Source organism: Nesoenas mayeri (assembly GCF_963082525.1).
Source record: "Nesoenas mayeri genome assembly, chromosome: 2".
Lineage (NCBI taxonomy): Eukaryota > Metazoa > Chordata > Aves > Columbiformes > Columbidae > Nesoenas > Nesoenas mayeri.
This window is the reverse complement of record NC_137543.1, coordinates 159,314,148-159,339,429: the sequence shown is the minus strand read 5'-3', so window position 1 is coordinate 159,339,429 and position 25,282 is coordinate 159,314,148. Positions and strand designations below refer to the sequence as shown.

The following is a 25,282-nucleotide window of genomic DNA, read 5'->3' as shown; positions in this document are numbered from 1 at the left end:
AGCAGCTGCTGACGGTCACCTCACATTTTAAATGCCTTGCTAGGCAATTCTCCAGGGCAAAGCCACCAGGATTGAAATGCTGAGAGTTATTAGGAGCTTTTCTTCAAGGACTTCCTATTTCCTACCCCTTCTGTGGTTCATTTTCCTTCTCCCTGCCTTGCCACCTCCTCCATGCACCCTTCCCCCTCATGGCTCGCGTATAGAACTCACACATGCCTAAGGCTCCTTTTCGTTACATCTGCAGATACTCTCTCCTCTTTTTCTCACTCCAACCTACCCACTTGGACTCTGATTCCTCTACTTCCAACCACACGGACCACCCCGCCAGATGAGAGAAGCTCTTGCGCATTCTTGACGTTCTCAGGTTCCACCAGCAGCCGTGTGAACAAAATTTCAACCAAGCAAAGGGTCCGAGTGGCAAGCAAGCAAAGCTTCAAAGACTTCAAAGGGAATTTGTGGTTTTCGTGCTAGCATTTTTGTGGTAGTCATCCGCTGCTAGTTAGGTCTAGTATCAGCCTTAACCAATCAAGCCACTTCACTTTCAAAAGCCAGCCCATAATTAAAAAAGAAGGCCAATGGACTCTCAATGATGATGCAACGATGTGTTCTCAGGTGCTCTTCTAGGCACGAGGCCAAAAGCTAAGCTACCGTTTATGCAATTTGAAATGAATGGCATAAAATTAGGCACTGACTGGAACTTCTCATTGCAATTCTTAATTGTTTTGACTTTATTTTTCCAACAGTCAGCAGGTTTCTCTTCTGAGAAGTCCTTTAAAAACAATTAGATGGTTCCTTACCATGACTATCAGTTTATTGAGATGCCAGGATATTGCACTTAAAGACCTTTCATGTTCCTCACTCCTCCTCTTCTGTTTCTCAACTAGGCCAAATTCTATTGCCTTTATTCATACTATAGCTTCATTTCACAGCTCACACTGTTGATTGCAGAATTGACTCCTAGAATAAATTACCACTCCAGCGTACCAAGATGACCCAAAGTCCTTGCTGAGGGCTGTTTCAAGCCTTTGTCAGGCTTTTCTTATCCCGTTTCATCATCCACAAGGCCAGGACTTTCTCACGGCTCATCAGCTGGTTCCCCCAGAACTGGTAGACAAATACCTTCCCATGTTTAATGTGCTTCATGGGAAAGCACAACCGCATCACTAACGCCACGTTAATTTAGCAATCCCACAGTGTATCTATCATTAAGAAAGGTATTTGCTGTCCACTTTCAAAGAGGCAGGTTTTATACGCGAAAATGCTTGCGTTGGTCAATGCTTCAGGGAACTAGGCTTCACATTAATATTTCCCACATTTGGATGATAAAATACACACTTTTAATAGCGGGTACCAGCAATTGAAATGATCATTTAGAACATTTAGAAGCATTTAAAAGTATGAATCTCTAAGACTTATCAAAACATCGTGTACCTATCCCCTTTTTCTCCAGTGAACGTCCAGCCAACTCAGAACACTTTTATGTGCTGACACCCACCTGAGCTGATGCACAAGGTGGAGCTTAGTTATGGAACCTCTTCTTGGAAATCAGTTGGGACGTTTCTTAGTACGAATCCCCGACCAAAACCAATTGCTTACCAATCATATCTCAGGAAGAACTCGCAGGGTGCAAAGTCAAGTCCCCAAAACACAGAATGCCAGAGCTAAGGTGATCATGACCTAGTCTGGAAAGGACAAGCTGCTACACTTGATGCTACGTAGCCTCAGGGGAATGTGCAGTAACTGGTTACCCCAGTGCCCTATAAAACCTGCTCCCGGGCTTTCCACAGTTGCTATTAATAGGAGTTATAAACAGCCACGGAACCATAACACGAGATTAGCTGTTATTATATCTATTTCACAGATAAACTCTCTGACAACCAGTAAAACTGAAATGGAAAGCAAGCGTCTGCAACTGCATCAGTCGGAATGCTACGGCGGGATCCTGGGGAAGAGAGCGCATGACATAAAACCACAAGTTTTATCCTGTTCCACCGCTGTGCTCAAGTGAAACAGAAAAGTCCTGCTACTGCTGTCATGTCTCCACTGCGGTTCTTTGACAACACAGGATTCCCAACTCTCATCTCTGACCAACAGTAAAAAGTTATAGCGTGGATACGGTCTAAGGCTGCAAATGGACAAGCAATTATGCTACTTGAAGTTGCTGGTGCCTCCTAAATGTTTGTTTCCAGCCCCGTGCTATTGCTTCTGCAGTCTGAAAAATTCAGAGTAAGCTCTACGTGGTTTAGGCCAAATTATTTAGGCTAAAGAATTGAAATAGTTGCCTTGAGTCAGCTGGTTTTGACTAAGTGGGAACTTTCTTGCTGATGTCTCTTCTGGTGGCAGCTCACCTTCAGCTCCAAGATGTTGCTGAGCACCTTGAAGCTGTAGGAGACTGTTTAAACTTGACCATATGAAGCAGAAGATGCAACTAATACACCCAGTGAAAGGCAGACGTCACTAATCTTTGTAAAGGCTGCAATATGATTTCATGACCAGATATGTCACTTGTAGGTTACCAGGTGACGAGCTCTACGGAGCCTTCCACCTCTTGGTCATCGGTTGAATTCAACCCGGTACCAAAATCACAGTCAGGCATTTTAATTATATGTTCGTGTCATGTTGGGTTGAGCACTTTTCAGGCAGCGTTTCTCATGTGGGTGTCTGGCATCTGGCACAATCAGACTTCACCTTAGTTGGGTTCCTTAATGAACGTTTCTGGATTAGGAGGCTGTAGGAATGTGGAGCTGAACATAAATCGTCCCTGTTAATAAAAATCCCATTCACCTTCGGCACTAATTTAATGCAGGGTAAGGACACACATTTTCTACTATGATATGCACAGAGAAAAGTCAAGGAGATTAAAAAACCAAACAACAACAAAAAAAATGAGAACCCAACATTGATTTTTACCCAACAAAACGTTTATTGGGGAGCAAGAAGGGAGACAATTGATGTTACAGTTTTTGAAAGCGAGTTTCGTTAATCTTTCTCGACTTGCCAGTAATACCGATTCCTCCCAAACGACTCAGCCTGAAACAGGCAACTCATAATGCTAAACTTAGGTACAGTTACAGTTGACTGAAAAAGGGACTTAGAGTGGAAATTATTATGCAACTGCTAATTTTTGCATTGCTGCCAGTGCTGAAGATGATCCTGAAAGCAGCCATCATCTTCTGGTTGATTTGGTACTCTTCTGTCCTTCTGTGCAATGACAACAGTAACCTCTGAATTATAGTATTGCTTGGACTTTTCCCATTTCTTTCTGTACAGGCAAAAAGAAATAAATACATCTTACTCAAAGGCACAAAATCTTTGGAATTCACAGCATTTGGTGAAAATGAAAGTGATCAGAGAAGTAGTAGTTTAATAAATTCTGCTATGCATATATATCCCAACGGAATACGCTGTGTTTCACTTTGGCAAAAGCAGAGTCCCAGCACACTTAATGCGCTGTTGTTTTCTCGTCAAAAATCTCTTATGCCACATCAAACAGGTCACTGCGCTGAAATCAAAGCTACGTTTTAAGTAGATTGTGCTGACTTTTTTTAAAGTAGATTGGTTTTACTTTATGAATGCATCATAAAACGGGAACTCCATAACTTCGCATTGACACTGTTTTACTGTGGCAATTTACCATTGTAATGGCACTATTTAGGAAACAATGAATGAACTGCAATGAGATAATTAAGGAATAATCTCCATTATGTTGAAGTATACAAAGCAATAAACAGCTGCCAAAACTGATTAATAGCTGAAGCGAAGACATCTAATCAATCTAATAAACTGCTTATTGTAAGAATATAGCGACTTACGCTATGAGACATTTATCTTATTGATACAAACTGCAGTATTTTCCCTTCTTTAGGATGTAATATCATGAGACTTTGATTGTTCTTCCATTAAAGTCAAGGATAAAACTCACATTGTGGGCCCAGGGTCAAGCCTTCACTGCGCTGATATCAATGAAAATAAATGCTTCCTTTTAATGTAGAACAGCTCTGCTAAAGAACAGTTTTTCCCCTCTATTATAAAACATCCTATGGCACTGAAAGGGGGACACGTTTTAATGGCAAGGAGAGATGTCAGGAGTCATGATGAAAACCTGGATCTCCTGCTAGATTGTGCTGCAATTTCCTGCAAAGTATTGTTTTGTCAGCACCTCCACCTCCTCTCCATAACATGGAGATGAAACCATTCACTTGTTCTAGGGGATTATTTAGGATTTAGTTCACGTAGCATGTAAAGAAACATAGATAGAAGACAGTGTGCAAAATTCAGTGTCTCTGAGGTAAAAGCAGAGAGGAAACAGTATGGATTCCTCGATTCTGTCTTGTAGCCGGTACAGGAATGGGAGTACAAGTTCAGCTGAATTTCCTAAACTTCCGTTCTGTTCCCCGTTGCTCCACCCATGGACTTTCTCCAGCTCCCAGCGTGCTGTCGATATTTGGCTTTTCTGCTCCTCACCTTCAACTGGAGGGGTGAGGGAGGTGGTGTCACAGCAGCAAAGGGACAAGCCCAGGGAGGGATGTCCCCCTGGTGTGTTTTTTCACCCCACTTCCACTTTATGTATCACCATAAATAGCAGTTCCCCCTCTAAACTAAAGCACAAAATTCCTCAATAAGGTGATAAACAGAGAGCTGTTCGACCGCAGTTTTACGTCATAAATTGCAAAAACAATCTTACCAAGATTTAAAACAGGCCTAACACATTGGCTCAAGGTGAGTATCGTATTTGTTGAGCTTTTCATCAAACAAGATGTTTGTATCTCCTCATCCCTGCATAGAAAAGAGGCATTAGAACACATGTTCTCTCTGGAGGTGTTTAAAAGACGTATAGATGAGGTTCTTAAGGACATGGTTTAGTGCTAAATTTAGGTTATGGCTGGAATTGATGATCTTGAGGGTCTACTCCAACCAAAATGATTCTATGATTCTCCTACCACATGTTATAATTGCCCTTTCCTTGCACAGAACTGAAGATGTATTTGGAGCTGGACAGTCTCAAAGTTGTTCTGAAGCAAACCCTTTGTCTTAACGCTAGTAGGAAGCTCCTTCGGTTTATCCAAATACAAATGTTGATACAGAAACTCATACCCAATAATAACACAGGTATGAATTTATTGTTTCAGCAGAAGCTTCTATGCAAATCAACCCACAGATAATTAAAAATGCCTCCAGTGCCTGGGCGGGTAGAAGATCAAGCACTTGCTGGATTACAACACAGCCAGCGCTCTGATAAAGCTTCGTAACATCTTAGGAGCAGGAGCTATCAACCTGCACGGGTAGCAGGACGGATTCCATCAGCCGACATGTACAAACTCCTGTTCATCTGTGCCCGATCTAACCTGCGAGGGACTGTTTGCAGCTGCGAGACTCTCCTCTTGAGATGCCAAAGCTGAACAGCAGGTCGGGACTTGCACAACTGGCTGCGATGCAAGCAGTGGCATCGCGCTCATTCAAAGCGTTTGTCATAAGAGCAGGACGGGTAAACCTAAAAATCAAGTCCCAGAAACTTGCAATACAGGTATCTCTGCATGTACGGCTGCTTAGGGAGTGTTAGTTTTGTGAGAGAAGACACAGCCAAGATTTGAAAGACTTTTTTCCACGTCAAACACATGCAGCAATTTCAAGACTCGTTTCAATGTGTTGACCATCGTAATACACTCACCCAGAGTGAAATAAAGCCCCAGAATCAAGTAATTTTCCCCGGAAAGTAGATGTGGCACCACCGCAGACTAGAAACTCCTCACTGCTGGGCTCCCTTTAAGGGAAAGCACCGCAATGAGAACAGCTGCTGCTGGAATTAAACAAAATGCTCATTTCTGCAACCTAGCTTGGCGGTCGAAACGCTGGATTTTTGCTAACGTTAGGTAAAACCGCTCAGAGCCACATACATATTTATATATACGTTTTAAAAATGCAGACAGGCAGTGGCTTTCTCTTTCAGGGAAAATAAGAGAGTTGAAACCAATATTACTACAATTCACACTGCCTGGCTCCATGCCAGCTACGGAAGGGTTTTCCTCAATTCGGTTAATGGAATTTAAAATGATATCTGTCTTTTCTGTAGCAAGGTTGCAATAGAGGCTTGTATATACATTAGAAATATATGTTTTTTTAGGAAACAGGGTTGCAATTCCTCATTTACATGAAAAACACCAACACGCTTACTTAAAGGTTCGCCCTTTTAATTTGACACTGACAGCCCCATGGAGGAGCTGGTTTTTCTTCCCCACCATCGTGCCCCAGACCCCGGGCAAGGGCAGGAGGAGCTGGATCCATCTCCTGATGTGGCCACTGAGCAGCAGCGCTGGGAATTGCTGGGAAGCCTTCGAAGATGCTCTAGGGAAAAAAAAATAATAAAAAAAAATAATAAAAGGGTGTTTTCTCTGAGAGAAGCTGGCTATGCTGCCCCTGGTGCCTTCTAGTGACACACCCGCCTCTGAAAAAAGAAAAAAAACAAACAAAAAAACCAAACTTCATGGCCACCTGTGAAAATATTTCACTCCTCATGAACCGCAGCTCCTTCTCAGGCAGTTTATACCCGTTTCTGAAGGAAACCAGCCCAGCGCTGACGCGGGACAGCGCCGAGCATGGACGTGACGCGCTAACGCCTTTTCCCGCCTCCCGCAGGCAGCTCCCCCGCCATGGAGCGCTGGCCACGCCCCCTCCCGTGGCCACGCCCACGGCTCCGCCCCCTCCCGGCGGCGGAGAGAAAAGCCTTTTGTACGCAACGACAATAGCCTCCTGGCCCCGCCTCTTTGTGCCCCCGCCCCCATGCGGCCCCGCCCCCGCCGTGGCCCCGCCCCGTTGTTTACCGCGCAGCGGCCCCGGGCGCTGCCCGCTCCCCGCCTCCATGTTGGAGCGTCCCGCGGCGCGGGGGCGGAGCGGGGCGGGGCGCGGGCCGCGCCGGGCGGGCTGACAGGCTGCGAGCGCGGCGGCGGCGGCGACGGGGCTGTGGCGCAGCGCGGGGAGCGCGGCCGGGGCGCGCAGCGGCGGCTCGGCCCCTTTCCCCTCCCTTCCTCCCCTCCGCACCGCGCTTCCCTCCGCGCACGGCGGCAGCGGCGACCCGGGAAAGGGGGGAGGAAGAGGAGGAGGGGGCGGCCCGGGCGTCGCTCCGCCGAGCCCGCAGCGCTGCCCGCGGGAAGGGGGGTGGGGGGGAGGGAGGGAGGTGTGAGGGGGCGCGGGGATGAGATAAGCGCGGAGGAGGAGGAGGAGGGCGGCGGGGGGGTATGTAGGGAGCGCGGGGCTGTGCCGGGGGACGCGCTCGGGGGAGGCCCCGCGGGGCGGCTCAGGTGGATGCGGGGGGCGGTGTGAGGCGGGGGGGAGGCGGCGCAGAGGGGCCGGGGGCACTTCCCCCGCCTCGGGAGGCGGCGGCTCCGGCGGGGTCTCGGGGGGAGCGCTGCCAGGGCTTCCCGGAAGGGTGAATTGGAGTCCTTATTTATTATTTTTTGTTAAGGGGGGGGGTTGATTCGCCTCCCCCCCCCCCCTCCCCGTGGAGAATTGGCGCCTGGAGGCGGCGGTGGCAGCGCTACCGGAGGGGCCCCTGTGCGCGGTGCCCCCCCCCCCCCATCTTGGCTTCGCTCCTGGAGGAGTTTTTTATTATTATTTTTTTAACTACAAATCTGCATATTGATTTTTAAACAAACAAACAACCCCCCTCCCCACCCCCCCGCACACAAGCCTGCCTCCGGGAGGGAAATAGCCAGGTGAAATCTCACTCTGTTTCCATGGACAACCCGTCCATTATCACCCAGGTGACTAACCCCAAAGAGGAGGAGATCCTGTCCTGCACTCAGGATAAAGGTGAGCAGCCTTCTCTCTTTCTCCTTTTTTATTTAGTTTTCTTTTAAATTCCTGCAAATCGCTTCTTAAAAATGCACGTAGTAGCAACTTGCGTTCTTCAGCCGCTGTATAATCTGGGAACAGAGGAGGGCTTGTTGGGGTTGGTGGTTTTTTTGGTTGTTTCTTTTGTGGGGGGAAGATATTTGCATGAAGCTCTCTGGAGCTGGGAACTTGTTACGGTGTTTAAATATCGGGTTTAATCAGTTCTTTAAATTAAAATACTCCTGTCTCTTGAGGACTTTGTGAGGTTGTCACTTTGTACCCTGCTTCAAGGATACCAGTTCTGCATGTGTCAGAAGGTTTCGAAGTCTTAGCTTTAAAGATTTTTTTAAAATAATAATAATAATTGTGACTTCTTGTTTTCCTCTATTTCCCCCGGCTTTGCATTTAAGAATCTGGGAAGCTCTCAGGTTTGTTGGAGGACACTTGTGCGCCTGGGAAAGAAACACGGGCTACTTTGAAAAGCTGGCTCTATTTACTTGGTAGATAAATAGTTGTTGATTGCGCAAGGCGTCACGCTTGGGTTGCGTTTTCCTCTAAAATAAGATGAATCCGGCCTGGCCAAAGGAGCTGCTTTCTCCTCCGAAGTCCAGAGGTTGACGGTTGCCCTTAACCTTGTTTCCTTTTGGAAGCTCGGAGGAGTTTTGGGCTGTAAGTGGAAAGGGGGGGTGAGCAGTGGGGTTCCAGTTCTGGGGAGCTGCGTGTGGATTTTGGAAGTTATTTGGGTGTTGGGTTCGTGCTTTGGTACAGGCAGTGCTGGTAAAAAGGGGAGAAAGGACAGAAATTAGAAGTAGAGCGTGTGGTGGTGTTGCCTGGTAATAGACATCGAATGGTCTTCTAAAAAGGGTAGATTGGTGTATCTCCCCCTAAAACTGATGTTTTTAGCATGCAGAAAGCTTCGGTGTTTGTGTAGCTTGTCTTGTAAATAGCGAGGGGTCCTGTATCGTTGGAGAAGTTGCTCCCTGTTACTTTGAACTGAAGGGCTGTGAGGGAAATCTCTTGTCTCCTCATCCCACCAACGCTGGTTGCAGGAGGAGATAGATTAAAAAGAAAACCAGCCATCAGGTTGGGGGGGTGTTTGAACGAGAAATTGTGCGGTTTTTACTCAGTACGGGAGTGCTCACATAGCCCTCTAATTCATATCACTTGTGAAGTGATGCTTCCACCGCGAGGCCTTGTTTATCTCAAGAGATTTCTGATGCTTGGCTCCGTTCTGGCAATGCCGAGCATGGGGTATTGGTGATAAACAAGGTGCCGGTGCTTTGCCTGCGATGCCTCCTGGTTTGGAGTGGACGTACGTGATAGCGTGCTCAGATGTTGTGGTCTTAGCAGCCTATGTTGTTGGATGTTCGGTAAGGACTTTGTTAGTGTTGTTAGCAGGTGGTTGTAATTTTAGTGTTAAAAAATAAATAACAAACAGTTGAGACAAGTAGAGGGAAATTTGACAGCTCAAAATGCGAGCGAGCATCCACATCAAACAAGTGTCTTCGGAGTCCAGCGAGCGATGCCGCGTAGCAAAAAAAAACCCGTGCATTTAACTTGCATAACTATGCAGTAACTTGCATAATATGCATTGTGTTCTTGCCATTGGTTTGTCTTGGGCAGAAAATCACGGGGGTCTTAATTGCACAGCGGGGGCTTTTCGGGCTGCGTGTTCGCAAGGGTGGGCTGGGGGAGAGGGGAGGGAGGGTGCTTGGAGTTGGAGATGGGAGGAAACTTCAGCATGGCCTCAGTGTAGGATCTGGATTAATGTATTTAATGTGATTAAAGTGCATGCTTTGGATTGACGATGTGCTCTGCGGCGAGACTCAAATCACAACTTTTGCAGGAAAGGAATTGCAGGTTTTTCGGTCGCGGGCTCCTCGCTCTTTCCTCCTCTACTACAGGTTTTCCCACAGCTCCAGGTGTGGAGCTTGTGAAAAGCCCTCGTGCTCCCGGCCTTCCTTTGTGGCCACGTATCACATCACCCCATTTTCTGTTAGATTTCCTAACAGTTTTAGCAAAGGCTTTAGGTCCGGTGAGCTACGAGAGAGCCCGAAGCCAAGCTGGTGAATACAATCGGCTTCTTGCTGCGAGACTGATGTTTAAAGTGAGTCTTTGCCGCAAATTCAGGTTCGTACAAAATGGCTAACAAATATATTAAGGCCTAATAAATTAACTCTTTATTAAACAAACACAGAAATCACCTGAGCCTGGCTGCTGAAATTTTGTAATACAGGGAATTGCAACAGCACCGAACTGTGTGAGCAAAGGCTGCCCAGTGCAATGAGAACTGCCTTTTTTTCTCCGAGTTTAGTGTTTGGCTGCAGAAATATGTTCCAGGGAACTAAGTGGCTTCCGGAGTCTGAGTTTTCTTTGGGTTTTTGGGACCTTCTGGTGGTGTTTCTCGTGGAAAAAAATAGCTATTTTTCTTGTTGTTTAGCTCGAGAGAAGGAGTTTTACAGTAGCTGAGCAGCTGCTCAATAATTCATGTGTATACCTTGAAGTGTTTGATTCTTATTATTAATTTTTTTAAGCTTTTAATCATCTATGATGCAGCATTTAGCTTGTTGTTTTGGGGTTTTTTAAAGTGTATTTATGCTTTAAAATGAGCCTGACTTACAGTATATGCTTATGCTCAGTTTCTCTTGTGCAAGGGAGCACGTTTGGCAGGAACAGAGCTGTTCTCTGCTCACGGGGCAGTGCTGTCTTTAGCTAAATAACTGTGTTTTACAAATAAAACCACACAAATAGTTTCTTGCTAATCCAGATGCATGAAAAAATAGCTTTTTGCATAGGGGAAGCTGTCACAACTTGTTAAAGAGAAGCTTAGTAACACTTAAGACTGAATTGTTAACATTGAGTTTTAACAGTAAAAAATTCAGAAGGTGGCAAAAACCAGATCTCGGTACAAGAACCATTCCCTAATATGTTGCCACACGGTGGTGCACTGTATTTGTCTGTCAGAAGGAAAGCTGAGCATGGAAAGTTGCTACAATCATATTTTATTGGTATTATAGTGTTTGCTCCCAAATGCCCGCGGTGTTCGTCCCCCTGGAGGATTTTGGTCCCTACCTGCGGCGTTAAATTAGTTCTGGGAAATAGAAACTTGCGTTCTCCCTATTGGAAGCGATACGTAGGTGATTAAATATATTTTGAGCACTGAATTAGAGGAGAATTTAATATCCTGTTAGTTTTTAAAGTCATGCAAATAGTAGTTCTTCACAGAAATACTTTGTGTTGTGGTCATTTGGTGCTTCTGGAAATTGGAAGCGTTAACAAGACTTTTAAGTCACCATTTTAATTTCAAGTTATGTGTGTGAAAAGGGGTTTGTTGTATCAGTGATAAATGTGAGCAACTGAGAAAAATACATATAGAAAAACTATCCAACTGAAAATCTGAGTCTCAGTATTATCAGTTCTGCAGATAAAATCAACCGTTTATTTTATAACGAAGGCATTTATTCTTATTAATTAGTGGAACAGTGACCCCTAATGTGAAATCTATACAGTTAAATCTACAGAAAACAGTGCAGTGCTGACAGGTCTCTGCAGGGAGCGAAGCGCGGAGGGTGTGATCGTGGATGGGTAACTTCCAAACAAGTGAATGTCCATTTTTAACCTACGTGTCTTAATTCGATCCCCGTACCCAATGCAAAGTCTTGGCTGTTTCCATGTGCCAGGTTGAGCAGTAGCGTAAAAATAGTCAAGTCCTTCTCCAGGTACCGGGTCCTTCAGGTTGCGGTGCTGGTTTTTATCTCTTCAGATGCATCTTTCTTGGCTTCTACAAAATTTATCTGTCAGCTTGAGCGTCTATTTTCAGCTCTTTAGAGTAACTGAACGTTTTAGTGCCCTTACAAAAGTGTATTTTCTTCTGCAATAGATTGTTTGGAGAAGGTTCACAGTGGAACCTAAACCATTGTATTTCTTTAATGAACAGTGTGGTTACCTGAGGTTGGTTTTGCAAACTTTTTTGCCTTATTTTCTTTCAAATAATATCAGAAACAAGCAGCAATGAGACCTGTATTCGTTATTGTTTAAATTAACAAGTTCTTAAGATCTCAGGTTAAAAGCCAAAAGAAATGTCTTTAAGTGTGTCTTCAATAAAAAAGCATTTTGAAAATATCAAGAATATTATTTGCCATTAGATCATCAAGATTCAGAGCACTGGATGATATTTTAATGTTCCTGAGACATTATCTCAACACATTTTTAAAATACTAACTTCAGAATTTCAACTTCCAAGCAGCATTAAGGAAAAAAGGATGTGGAAACCACTTCAGCACTACATTGGAATGTGAATTGCTCACAGAGGGTAAAATTTTAAATCATTAACTAATGACATAGTTGTTACATGAAACCAGAGGAACCATACAGTAGGTTTTATGTTCCAGGGAGGCTGAAGTAACCTGTAGTAACCCAAGGTTTGATTTAGGGGAGCAGTTAAACTGAACGGGGTTGTCAGTAACATGAATGATAATTTTCATGAATACCCAATATTCAGTCCACATCTATAAGCTGCAGAATTATCATTTCTTCATAGCGCATGTCGTCTCAAATTCACATTTGCTTTAATGCAGTGATTTCAATAAAGTGTTCAGAGGTTTAAAATGCCTTTAAAAAAACCCCCGAAGTCGACCTACATTTTGTCAATTCCGTATTCAGAAATGCAAATACTACTTTCTGAGATAATCGGGCAAATGCCGCGTGATCGACGCCACACGTCGTCTTTCAGAATTTAATCGGAACGGTGCAAATAAGGCTCCAGATAACGGGTCCGTGCTTTGTTTCCATAAAGTGATATGGAACTAAAATGCTGAGGAAGCGAGAGCTGAGAGGAATGAAACTCCCTCCTTGGGTTGATGGTGGTGGGTGAAGTCGTTCCCATTTGCCTGATAGATGGGTTGAACTGTGCGAAGCTTGTTTTTCCATCATGGAACGCTTAATTTATGAGTTTTACTATCTTGTAAAAGTCATCATTTGAACGTGAAAATGGTTGCAAATTAGTTCTAGCCTGCAATTTGTATGCGTGTTGCATCTTAAATATTTGGTGTGTCAGCAAGTACACCTCTGTTTTCCTCTAACTTTTGAGTTGGAAGAGCTATTGGCGGTGACCATCATGGTTGTTGCTTAGTATTGCATTTTTCCATTAAGAATCCAGTTTCAGGCAATCCTGGATTTGGAAATGTGAACTTGGGGAGAGAATTTGTCCATTATTCAACCCTACCCAATGGAGAATTTCAGATGGATTACTTCGAATTATTTGTGAAGTTTTTCTGTCCACAAGATTTAACATTTTCCTTTTAAAAAAAAATATATATATAGGAAAAGCAAAGCAAGACCTGACTCTCAACATTCTTCCTTAGGTTTTTACCCACTCTGTGGATCGGGAGGGGAAGATGTAGCTCATCCCTCCTCCTCCTCCCTGCCCAGGGGACGTGTCTTGTGGATGAACGTAGGGCTGGGAAGGAGAAGAATCCTAGAATCGTGGAATAGTTCGGGTTGAAGGGACCTCCAAAGCTCACCCAGTGCCACCCCTGCCATGAGCAGGGACATCTTCACCAGCTCAGGTCGCTCAGAGCCCCGTCCAGCCTGGCCTGGGATGTCTCCAGGGGTGGTTCAGCCACCACCTCTCTGGCCAACCTGGGACAGTGTTTCACCACCCTCATTGTAACACATTTCTTCCTCATGTCCAGCCTGGATCTCCCCTCCTTTAGTTTAAAACCATCGCCCCTTGTCCTATCACAACAGGCCCTGCTATAAAAGTCTGTCCCCATCTTTCTTACAGGCCCCTTTTAAGCACTGAAAGGCCACAATAAGGTCTCCCTGGAGCTTCTCTTCTCCAGCTGAACACCCCAGCTCTCTCAGCCTGTCCTCATATCCTCCCTCAGATAATTTTGGTGCCCAAGTGCTCCTGCCTGTTTGAGGGACAGCAGAGGGTACCAGCTCCTGGCTTGAGAGCTGCTGAGCCCATATGGGGACTGATAGTGGGAGAGGGAATAGATTTAGGGTCTGTTATGGACTCCCAACCTGCTCTGAACTTTCCATCCTACTCCCGGGCAGTTCTTGCTCTCATAATGAAGTGGATGGGTCTGTGTCCACCTGGTTGGGTGGTTGGATGTGTTCCCATATCCCAGTTCATAAGTATATCCAGAAATGAGCAGGAATCTTCGAGGATGAAATAAGAGAAGGGAAGATAGACCTAATGAGCAAGCCTGGTTAGGTGTTTAAAGACCAAATATTAATTACTCTTCTGTAAATTTGGCGGGACCTGCCTTTATTTTTACTTGGAAAGGTTAAGGTGTAAAATGGACATAGATGTGACAAATGCAGATAGTGTAAGTAGCATCTAAATAGATCCAAGTAAAAATATGCTTCACGTGGTCTGCTGCGGTACAGTTTTGACCTTTTTTGTGTTTCTAGAATGTTTGCTGTAAGACAGAAACACCAAAGTGAGTCCTATATAGTTGAGTGCTCTGAGTAGCAGCTGCTACTGCGTAACATAGTGGGTAACAGTGAGAATACAACTTCAGTCCAGTGAGCAGAGAGAGTTCTGTGTGTGGTGTTGGGCCGAATTTGTAGGATTTATTCAGTGTGTTATCAACATGATCACTTGCATGGAAGTGCCGCAGCTTATTTTCCTTTGTACAAGATAATAAAGTGTGATTTATAAAAAAAGAAAAGCCCATTATTAAAAATGATTTGCTGTACTAGAAACTGGAATTCTATTATCTAGAACATTTATTGGGAGTTAAATCTGAAGAAATATATGGTAGACTTTGATTCTAAGGATGCAGTGTTTTTTAAAATGAGGGGTTTTTTTGCTGATTTCTTTTTGCAAGGAAGAACTATTACTCTCTTCTGAGCCTTTATTAGTGTATTTAAAGCCTGACAGATGGGCAAATCAGATCCTGCAGGCCATATTTTGTATGGAAGAGCAACCCCAAATGAAGGGTGTCTGATGTGTCAAAAGCTACTGTGTACGCAACTTTTTAAAATGTTTACAAAAATTCCGGGCAGTTTTGTAGGAAACAAATATTTCATGAGTGTCAAGCTGAGGTTACCCTTTGTATATTGATGGTTTTGTTTAAAGTCAAGTCATCTCTCATAACAGCTCAGCCGGGTCTCCCCTTTGTTTTCTCCTATTGCTGCAGAACCTCTGGATTTTCTTGGTAGAAAGTGATCTATTGATTTTTATTCCCCTCCGTGCTCTCCCCCAACTTTTGTTTCCCCACTTGTCCTCCAGGATTCCCAGCAGAATTCACAGTAAAACTTATCTCGCTGTTTCCTTGGCCGCTGTGACCAATGAGGGCATTTTAAACTTTCCTGTTTCTGGATGATTTGCAAAGCCTGGTCCTTCCCCGGCCTTTGGGAGTCAGAGATGGATCTCCAGCTCTTTTTGGGGTAGATGGACCATCTTCACTCTTGTCAGAAAGAAATCTGCCGCAATGAACAATATTACAGTGGACATGTAGACGAATGAACACATATTCTCTGAAGTAATATTAAAAGAATATTTATGAAGGTGTTAATTTTATGCATAGTTGTTCCAACCATGCATTTAAGAATCTGCATGCTTTTTGTCTGGAAGAGCTGATTTGTATATACATGTTTGAATATTTACATACCGTCATTAGATACCTGTGAATTCACGTATACGTGATTACTGGGGATCTAATTATCAGGAAGGTTTGGTGAAGTTGAGAATAATGAGCGGAGGTTTTGAAGGTGTTTTGCAGTCTAAGGTTTGCTTGAGCTGTGGATTGATGATATCTCCTAGTCATGGTGGAGATAGGAGTATCTATTCTGAAAAGTGTGATCAATATTTGACACATTCCTAGAAGATGTTTTATCATTTATATTCACTTCAGCCAAGCACATTGAAAGATCCAATATTTACCACCTGGAGAGAAAGGAACTTTTATGGTTATAAGGGATCTCGGCATCAATAAACCTTCACAAAAGCATTGCAAATTAAAAAAGGCTTATGGGACTTCTCCTAAACTAAAGCTAAAATTTACTAAGTCCTGCTCAAGTGGCTAAAATAGCACAAGATCAGGAGAGACATTCTAAATGTTTAAGTCCCTGTTAAAATTTAGGAAGATAAAGGTCTTGATCTTGTGGCTGATACAGGGTCACCGCTGCCCCACAGCAGCTTTGCTTCATAAACCCAAGATGTTCATTTCTTCTTCATAATAAATGCTTAAAAACCTTTGAGTGAATGTTGTGCTGTATTTTAAGGGAGGAGCTGCATGAAAAATGACAAATAAAATAGCCTAAGTATGCCAGGGCTATTTCCACAGCTTCGGAATTAAAGGCAGAACATCCCATTGGGGTAAAAGGAGGAATTTACTTATTTATCCTACAGGTGACCTGGCGCAATCCTTGAGTAGGTACAGTTGCCAAAATAGTTAATCTGAGAATTCCTAAACGGGGTTAACTGACAGCAATTTGCGTTTATTATAGTAAAAGCGACCTTATGAAGGTACTGAAACATAATATAGAGGCACTGATCGTATGTCAGCGTGTGAATTGTGTGTCAGCCATCGGTAGGGGAAGGAAGGGGAAAACATCTTTACAATCTCATGACTTTTAATGATATGAAGCTGATTTTGTTGAGAATCAGTAAGTTGAAAATGACTTGAGAGTTTTGGAAGTGGGGGGATGGGAGTTGGGGAATTAAAGGGGAAAAAAAAAGAATACTGAATGCAATCTACAGTGCAATTCATTTGCTAATTACACATTGACATGAATTGAACAGTCCCAGAAGGGGGTGGTTTACAACAGAACTGTAAAACAATTTGCATCTGTGCCGAAGTCTGTGCGTACCCACAATGGGATGAGATTCTAAGTGGATTTGTTTAATCAGGTTTATCATGAGGGCATAGTTGTGGGACTCCTTTTTCCTCACATTTCATAATCTTGTGTGTTTCTGGAAGATTCCATCTTGTGTTGGGATTAAAGATGTCAAGGCAGTGCTGGAGTGTAATGGAGAAGGAAAGTGAAACCTAAAAAAACCCAAGAAATGTCCTTATTAATGTCAGAGTGGATTGAATACTCAACTGTTTCTGGCTTTAGATTATCATGATAAAACTGTCAGTTTAATGCAAACTGTGCTCTGAAATACAAATGCGTGTTTTTCCTGCTCCATAAGGAATCTGAAACGCTTCAGTAGATTCTTGCTGTCCATGTTAGAAAGGATACTAACAACTTAGACACACCACCTAAACTAATATTACTATTATACAAAGAACATTCACTGTTAGTATTATGATAGTTGTGGGTTTTCCTTTCTATGAGGATTTCAGATTTGTTGGTGCCCAACAGTTGGCACCACTTTTGTAACCATCTCATGACAGAACAAGGATAAAAATGGGGGGGGGGGGGGGGAATAAAAAGGAGGAATCAAACTTGGCAGTTTTGAAACAGGAATGTGTCCAGGTCTCATTGTTGTATTTACTTGTATTGTTACTGCTGCATTTTGTTATAAATTACCTGTTTAGCATCATTCTGGCAGGCGAGTGAGCTCCGAGAGCAGAGTGGTTTTAAAAATGTCACTACATCAGTTGTTTTGCCAGTGATGGATTCTTTTCAATACCTTTAAATCAAGCGGTTGTTTATCTTAAACATAATAACTAAATGCTGTTACTGTCTCATGTTATGGAACTGTAACATTATTAAAAGGAGAAAAATGAGCTTTCAGACAAAACCTGCAGATGCAAGAAGCGACTTCAGTAGATTCCGAAGGACCAGGTGCCCCTGGATCTGTCACTGAGGGACTGTTTCTGTGGGATGCAGAGTGACACTTGGTGACAACAGAAAAGATGAGATCAGGAGGAGGTTTCGCTTCATAATTGCTGTTCAAGGTGTCCTTTCAGCAGATGTCCTAAAGAGAAAGAAAGAATTGGATATTAGGAGAGATTTCTTCTCAGAAAGGGTTGTCAGGCATTGGAACAGGCTGCCCAGGGCAGTGCTGGACTCACCAGCCCTGGAGGGGTTTAAAAGATGCAGAGATCAGGTTATTAGGGACATGGTTTAGTCCCAGGGTTGGGTTAATGGTTGGACCCTGTAACCTTGAGGGTCTTTTCCAACCAATGTAGGAATAATAGCAGGGATATAAGCTGTGAAAAGAAAACTAGTGATTAAAATCTTCGGGGACAACCGTGTGATGATGGCAGGAGGGTTTCTAGCAAGATAACCTGGCACTTGGTCTGTACAAAACACACTCCAGCCCTTGAGAAAGTGGGACTTTAGCCTACAAGGAGATGCATTTGTTTGAGTGGTGTTTGCACTAAAGCACAAGTAGCACTGGTTTTGTTTTGGACATGGGTACAGAAGGAAGATACGAGTAAAATATGGCTGGGCTGACTCATTGCAGGATATGCTGAGATAGTCCTGAATTCAACGTGGAAGGGTTAATATCTGTTTAGTTTAGGCTTTGTTTATTCTCAATGTTGTGTATAGGAGGGGGTTGGAATTCACTTTGCATAATTTGCTAAGTCTGTAGGTTAAAAAATCATTATTTTTTCAGCAAACAGTAATGCACCTTCTGCTTACCAGAGCGCTTGTTTGTTTTATTCTTCCTTTATAATGGTGCAAGATTGAAGTAAAATGTTTGTAATGGCCACTTTAAATTACCAGTTGGAGTCAAGGTGGGAAAACAAAACCAATAATGTATGGCTTTGTTCTTAACTATTTTTAAGTGACCGTCAGCCCAATATATGCTGCTCTTTAACTAAAAAAGCCTTTGCAAATGTTTTATATGATTTCTTAAGTCCCGCTGTAATTGGTGTTTGTATCGCGGCCTTCAAGTAACAAATGTTTTTATTTTCCGCTATTAAGATCACTAAAGATTTTAATTTTGGGCAATAATGACACAGTTTTGAATTGATAATCACCTGGGCTGGCAAACAGGTTCACAGTGTTCACCTTTTGAATGGCCGCTGAGGTGCTGGTCTGGCTGTTTCAAAGCGTTTTGCAGGAGTAAAGAGGATTTCTTGCTTTAATTAAGCCCTTATGTGCATCCGTATCTTATATGTTCAGTTACAGAGCTGATAAAATGTTGCAATTGTGGAAATAACCACCAAGTCCAGTAAGTAAGTCTTTGAAAGCACTTTTGGTTTTGCTTTCTATTTTCTTGTAGAAAGCACCCAAACATTTATTTTGTGCTGGAATGAAATAAACACTGAATATCTTCCTAGCGTGATAAGGTTACTGTTTGGACCCAGTATTCAGAAACACTTTTTATTAGTCAATCCCAAGTTTACTCATTTGTAAAACACCTATAAATTCCAGTGTTTTCTTTGTGAAGTCTGCGTGGGTTAACGTCTCAATAAACAGTTGTCTTGCATGTGAAATAATCATATAAATGAGCAAAAAAGTTGAATGTGAACATGTTGAATTCTTGATTTGTGTTCTAGTGAAAGGAAGCATCAAGTATTTATTAGAGAAGTCAGGTTTTAATTCTTCGAGGAAAAAATTATGGAGGGCTTGGATGCTTAAACTGAAGATACTTTGGCAATTTGTAGGTAGAACTGAGCACCAGCACCGTTCCCTTGGGAGAGCATCATGTCTATTCGTATCACAGAGTGTCAGGGATTGGAAGGGACCTGGAAAGCTCATCTAGTGCAATCCCCTCATGGAGCAGGAACACTCAGATGAGGTTACACAGGAAGGTGTCCAGGCGGGTTGGAATGCCATATATATCACTTCCCAAAGGTTAAATCCAGCCCTTGAAACGGTCACAAGAAACCACACCGATGTGCTTCTAAACCATCACCCACCTTTTGGTCCAAGTGGCCAAATATGGCACTTTTGATCACCGGGAGGGCCACGTATCATTATTTTGTAGAGCCAAGAGGTGCCCACACACTCGCTGCCCCATTGCGAACATTGCTGACTGATTCGTTTTCTGTGTTTATTCACAAATGCCACCTGCGTATTGCTGTCAGCATTTTGGTCCTTTTGGAGGAGAAGCTGAGCCAGATGTGCTGTTGTTCCTGTTGTTCGAGACACTGCTCGTCTTTCAGGCTGTTTCTCATAGAAACAGGGCGTTCTGCCGTCACTGGAGTTTTAAGTACAGTCATTTGCCTTGCGTGGAGGAGTCCTAAATAATGCCGATCTTAACTATCTTGTATAACTTTTTCAGTCTAACACTTGAGCTGTTGCAAGCGATGCTGGAAATGCTTTCACATCTGAAAAATGGTGGTGTTGCTGTTTGTTGCCAGGTGGTCAGGAATGGGAGAATTTTCCTTCCATTTTGTTCAGTGTGTTTGAATATTTTTTTCCTTTATTTTATATAAAAAAATCTCTGATACTCAATAAAAATTAATGTGGTTTTGTCATTTGTGCATGTAAATAAGGTGGGTTTGTTTTAGTAATTGGTGGAGGAAGCACAGGTTCTTGTAGGATGCAGTTGACTGCACTGTTGCTTTAGGGTGACGTGAATTGTGTCCTGTTGACTCTGGTAACAGCAAATGAAGCGTGCAGAGTGTTTTTATGACCTCTGTGCTTGTCGGTGTGCAAAGATCATAGAATATTTTTGATTGGAAGGGACCTTTAAGGGTCATCCATTGCCACCCCTGCCATGAGCAGGGACATCTTCACCAGCTCAGGTTGCTCAGAGCCCTGTCCAGCCTGGCCTGGGATGTCTCCAGGGATGGTTCAGCCACCACCTCTCTGGCCAACCTGGGACAGGCTCTCACCACCCTCATTGTAACACATTTCTTCCTCATGTCCAGCCTGAATCTCCCCTCCTTTAGTTTAAAACCGTTACCCCTTGTCCTATCACAACAGGCCCTGCTATAAAAGTCTGTCCCCATCTTGCTTACAGGCCCCTTTTAAGCACTGAAAGGCCACAATAAGGTCTCCCTGGAGCCTTCTCCAGCTGAACAAGCCCAGCCTGTCCCCATAGCAGAGCTGTTCCAGCCTCTGACAGGTGGAATTGAGTTCAAAATCCAAATCTGACAATGCTGTCACACAGCTCTGACATTTGGCTGTGCTGAGATGTAACCAGGGATACGGCCTTGCAGAATCCCCTCGTTTAGCGTTAGCTTGTCTTCTCCAGAGGAGGAGAAGAACAGGGAAAACTTGGCAAAAAGAAAAATTCAGCAGTTGTTGGTGGTGTTCTGCTTCTCTAAGTTTAGCAGCGTTGGGGGTGGTTGTTAAAACAGGCTTTTGGGTCTTGAAAGGCTCTGAGCAGCGTTAGGTAACGTGGTGCTTCAGCCAGGCGAGTCCATCCGTGCTGCAGCTCCCAAAGCCAAAACACCCGGCTGAATTTAATCGGTCATTTAGGCAACACTTGAGGCATTCACTCACCGATAAACTTCAGGCCGTGTATTTAAATTGCGATTTGTGTCACGCTGAAGTTATATTACTCTATTCCACAGCGGCAAACCTGATCTCAGCATCAGCAGGACCTCGTTGTTTTGCCTCTGTAGAGAAACTTCTTGTGTCTGTTACGCAGCAGGGAGAACAATATAGAGGGTTATGGAAAGGCCGCATTATTCCCGGTGCCTCTCTGATGGTTTTCGCAGTTTCTATAGGATGTTAACAAATGTCCCATTGGAAAATGCTGCGGCTGAATTTGATAAAGTATCGCCTTTTGTAATTCCTTCTCTGGATTTTTGCCAGCTGGCTTCCCGAGCGAGTGCCACCAACACTTTTATATGCTTACCCTTCAACATTTCCACAAAATCCGCTCTAATTGAAGAAGTATATTTGCAAGATCATGGTCCTTTGCATAGTTATTCATCAAAAGGCGTTGTTAGAAACTTTTATTTCCCTGAAGTTTGCAGCATCAAAGGGAAATCAATACGGAAAGGGAAGAAGATTCATCTGGGTGGTCGCTAAGGCCTCTATGGAAAGAAACAGGGTCCTGTTGTGGAAGGAAAGGGAGAGATCGCACATATGTGAGTGTTTTAAGTGGGATTCTGACTGGATTCAACTTGTTGATAGTCCATGGTATGGCTAAGGAAAAAAAGAGCTCCAAAATTTGCATCCTGAAGTCCTAAGTTTGCATCCCATTAAAAGAATTGGTATACTTTAAACATGTATATTTAGGAGAAGTGTAAACTTTCTGCACTCATAGCAAAACGAAATATTTATAGCTCTTTAGAAATAAGACTGTTTATATTTTTTTCCTATAAATTTCATTTGACTTTCAGTGATTTGGGTCTTGGCTTCAGCTGCTCTCAGCAGTGGAGGGAAGGATGGTGGTGATGGAGACACTTTGGGCTATGAAGATACTGAGGGGTCTGGAGCATCTTTCTCATGAGAGACTGAGAGATCTGGAGCTGTTCAGCTGGAGAAGAGAAGCTGAGAGGGGAATCTCATCAATGTTTATAAATATCTCCAGGGTAGGTGTCAAGAGGATGGACCAGACTCTGTTCAGTGGTGCCCAATGACAGGATGAGGGGCAACGGGCACAGACTGAAACACAGGAGGTTCCATCTGAATATGAGGAGAAACTTCTTTCCTTTGAGGTGCCAGAGCCTGGCCCAGGCTGCCCAGAGAGGCTGTGGAGTCTCCTTCTCTGGAGACATTCAAACCCACCTGGACACCTTCCTGTGTGACCTGCTCTGGTGACCCTGCTTGAGCAGGTGGGTTGGACTGGATGATCTCCAGAGGTCCCTTCCAGCCCCAACCAGTCTGTTGCTCTGTGAGACCCCTTTTCAGAGCTGTGTGGCCGTGTCTGGGATGGGGGTTCTGACCAGCTCTGCTCGTGGGGTTTCCGTCCTCCTCACACCCATCCTCCTTCTTTTGGGAACTTAGAGCTGTCGTATTTTGGAATCTTGTCTCATCCCACAGGTACTTGGCACCTTGGCAGACCTTAGTGTGAGCTTAAGCTCTAGCTCGGGGGAAGTAATCTTAACACATGTACCTTCTGCTGCACAGAGGGTTGAGGAACAACCTGTTGGAGAGCAGTGTAGGGGAAGGGAACGTGGGGGTCCTGGTGGACAGCAGGATGACCATGAGCCAGCACTGGGCCTTTGTGGCCAAGAAGCCAATGGTACCTGGGGAGGATTAGAAGGGGGTGGTCAGTAGGTCAGAGAGGTTCTCCTGCCCCTCTGCTCTGCCCTGGGGAGACCACACCTGGAATATTGTGTCCAGTTGTGGCCCCTCAGTTCCAGCAGGACAGGGAACTGCTGCAGAGAGTCCAGCGCAGGGCAACAAAGATGCTGAAGGGAGTGGAGCATCTCCCGTGTGAGGAAAGGCTGAGGGAGCTGGGGCTCTGGAGCTGGAGAAGAGAAGACTGAGGGGTGACTCATTAATGTTCGCAGATATATAAAGGGTGAGTGTCAGGAGGATGGAGCCAGGCTCTTCTTGGTGACAACCAGTGATAGGACAGGGGGTAGTGGGTTCAGACTGGAACACAAGAGGTTCCACTTAAATTTGAGAAGAAACTTCTTCATGGTGAGGGTGTCAGAGCCTGGCCCAGGCTGCCCAGGGAGGTTGTGAAGTCTCCTTCTCTGCAGACATTCCAACCCGCCTGGACACCTTCCTGTGTAACCTCATCTGGGTGTTCCTGCTCCATGGGGGGATTGCACTGGATGAGCTTTCCAGATCCCTTCCAATCCCTGACACTCTGTGATTCTGTGACACTTGCCGTGCGTTTTGGGTTGTGGGGCTTGAATTTACAGCCAAGTTTAAACTTCTGTTCTGAAATTCTACTTTCAGATCGGATTAAATCGTTCCGTAAGCTCAGCTGTATGCTCAGTGTGACTTTAACGGTGCTGATCTGTGATACTAAGGACAAAATTCAGCTCAATGCTGGATCTTGACACAGCAAGGTTCATGGCGAAAGTTGGCAATTTAGTAAATATTTACGAGGCATTTAGCAATTAGAGAGATGCTAAGGCTTCTCACCCTTTTTCTGTGATTAGTGATTAGCGAGATGGTGTCTTATTTCGGTTTATTTCTACTGCCAGGCTATGATATTTTTGTTTTACCTCTACTGTTAATGTCCCAGGAAGAGATTAAAGGGAATGAGGATGGCTAAACAGTAAGAATCCGGAAAAAGAAGATAAGCTGATATTTCTGGGGTAAATGGAAAACTGAGGAAAAGGAGGATGAGGTAGCTAACACAGAACTGGAGGAAAGATACAGGAAAGCTTTTAAAGAATTCAGTGTGATGGAAATGTCAGTTTAAAAACAAAAATCGCCTTTCAGATGTCACAGGAGCCCTTTCTAGGTTCTCGTACTTCGCAATATCGTTTTTCAAAGCAAAAATACTCAGCTTTAATTTTGTGCTACATAAAAGAATTTAGAAGAAAAGGCTTATTGTTCATACAAGGCTGACAGGCTAGTGATAGAAAATGATTCTTTTTCAAGGTAGTATTTTTTTAACCCGTTAGTGGCATTTTAGCGGTCGTATGTACTTGTGTGTAATTCTTTAAATAACTGGGAGTTGTCACATCTGTACACAGGACACAAATAAATGGCTGTTGTTCACCCTTGGGGTGTGTTATGGTGGCAGGTGGTGTCACCGTGTGGTGATTCGGGTGGGAAGGGACATCTGAGCATCGTCTGGTCAAGTCTGGAGGATCTTCAAGGATGGAGATTTCACTTTATCACTGTAATTCTGAAGATTTAGGAGGAATTATCCAATTGCAACTTGGATCTGTTGCCTCTTGTGCTGTTGGAGGCCTGTATCTAGTGCAGTGCCTCGGGGGTCAGTGCTGGGGCCTGTATTATTCAATATATTCATCAATGATTTGGACAAGGGAATAGAGTGACTGTCAGCAAGTTTGCTGATGTCACGAAGCTGGGAGGAGTGGCTGACACTGGAAGCTGTGCTGCCATCAGAGACCTGGACAGGCTGGAGAGCTGGGTGGGAAAAATTTAATGAAATAGAACAAGGGCAAGTGTAGAGTCTTGAATCTGGGCAGGAACAACCCCAGGTTCCAGTGTAAGTTGGGGAATGACCTATTAGAGAGCAGTGTAGGGGAAAGGGACCTTGGATTCCTGGTGGACAGCAGGATGACCATGAGCCAGCACTGGGCCCTTGTGGCCAGGAAGGCCAATGGTACCTGGGGTGGGTTAGAAGGGGGTGGTCAGTAGGTCAGAGAGGTTCTCCTGCCCCTCTACTCTGCACTGGGGAGACCACACCTGGAATCTTGTGTCCAGCTGTGGCCCCTCAGTTCCAGCAGGACAGGGAACTGCTGGAGAGAGTCCAGCGCAGGGCAACAAAGATGCTGAAGGGAGTGGAGCATCTCCCGTGTGAGGAAAGGCTGAGGGAGCTGGGGCTCTGGAGCTGGACAAGAGGAGACTGAGGGGTGACCTCAGTAATGTTTACAAATATGTAAAGGGTGAGTGTCAGGAGGATGGAGCCAGGCTCTTCTCAGTGACAACCAATGATAGGACAAGGGGTAATGGGTTCAAACTGGAACACAAGAGGTTCCACTTAAATGTGAGAAGACACTTCTTCCTGGTGAGGGTGTCAGAGCCTGGCCCAGGC

General features: G+C 44.2%; 1 protein-coding gene and 1 long non-coding RNA gene across 4 annotated transcripts in view; one reads left to right on the top strand and one right to left on the bottom strand.

Annotated features, from left to right (window-relative positions):
* Positions 1 to 3,216: 3,216 nt before the first annotated feature.
* On the bottom strand, positions 3,217 to 6,184 carry LOC308037777. The gene is made up of 3 exons (XR_013921854.1): positions 6,172 to 6,184; positions 4,685 to 4,776; positions 3,217 to 3,262 (listed from the first exon to the last, which is right to left on the bottom strand). It is a non-coding gene; the product is annotated as an uncharacterized lncRNA (long non-coding RNA).
* Positions 6,185 to 7,314: 1,130 nt separating this feature from the next.
* CTDSPL (CTD small phosphatase like) overlaps positions 7,315 to 25,282 on the top strand; it is an 82,635-nt gene continuing 64,667 nt past the window's right edge. For all 3 annotated transcript variants that reach the window (XM_080340356.1, XM_080340355.1, XM_080340354.1), the window contains exon 1: positions 7,315 to 7,806. In XM_080340356.1, coding sequence (XP_080196482.1) covers positions 7,731 to 7,806 — 76 coding nt within the window. In that variant the 5' untranslated portion in view covers positions 7,315 to 7,730. The remainder of the gene's footprint in view (positions 7,807 to 25,282) is intronic.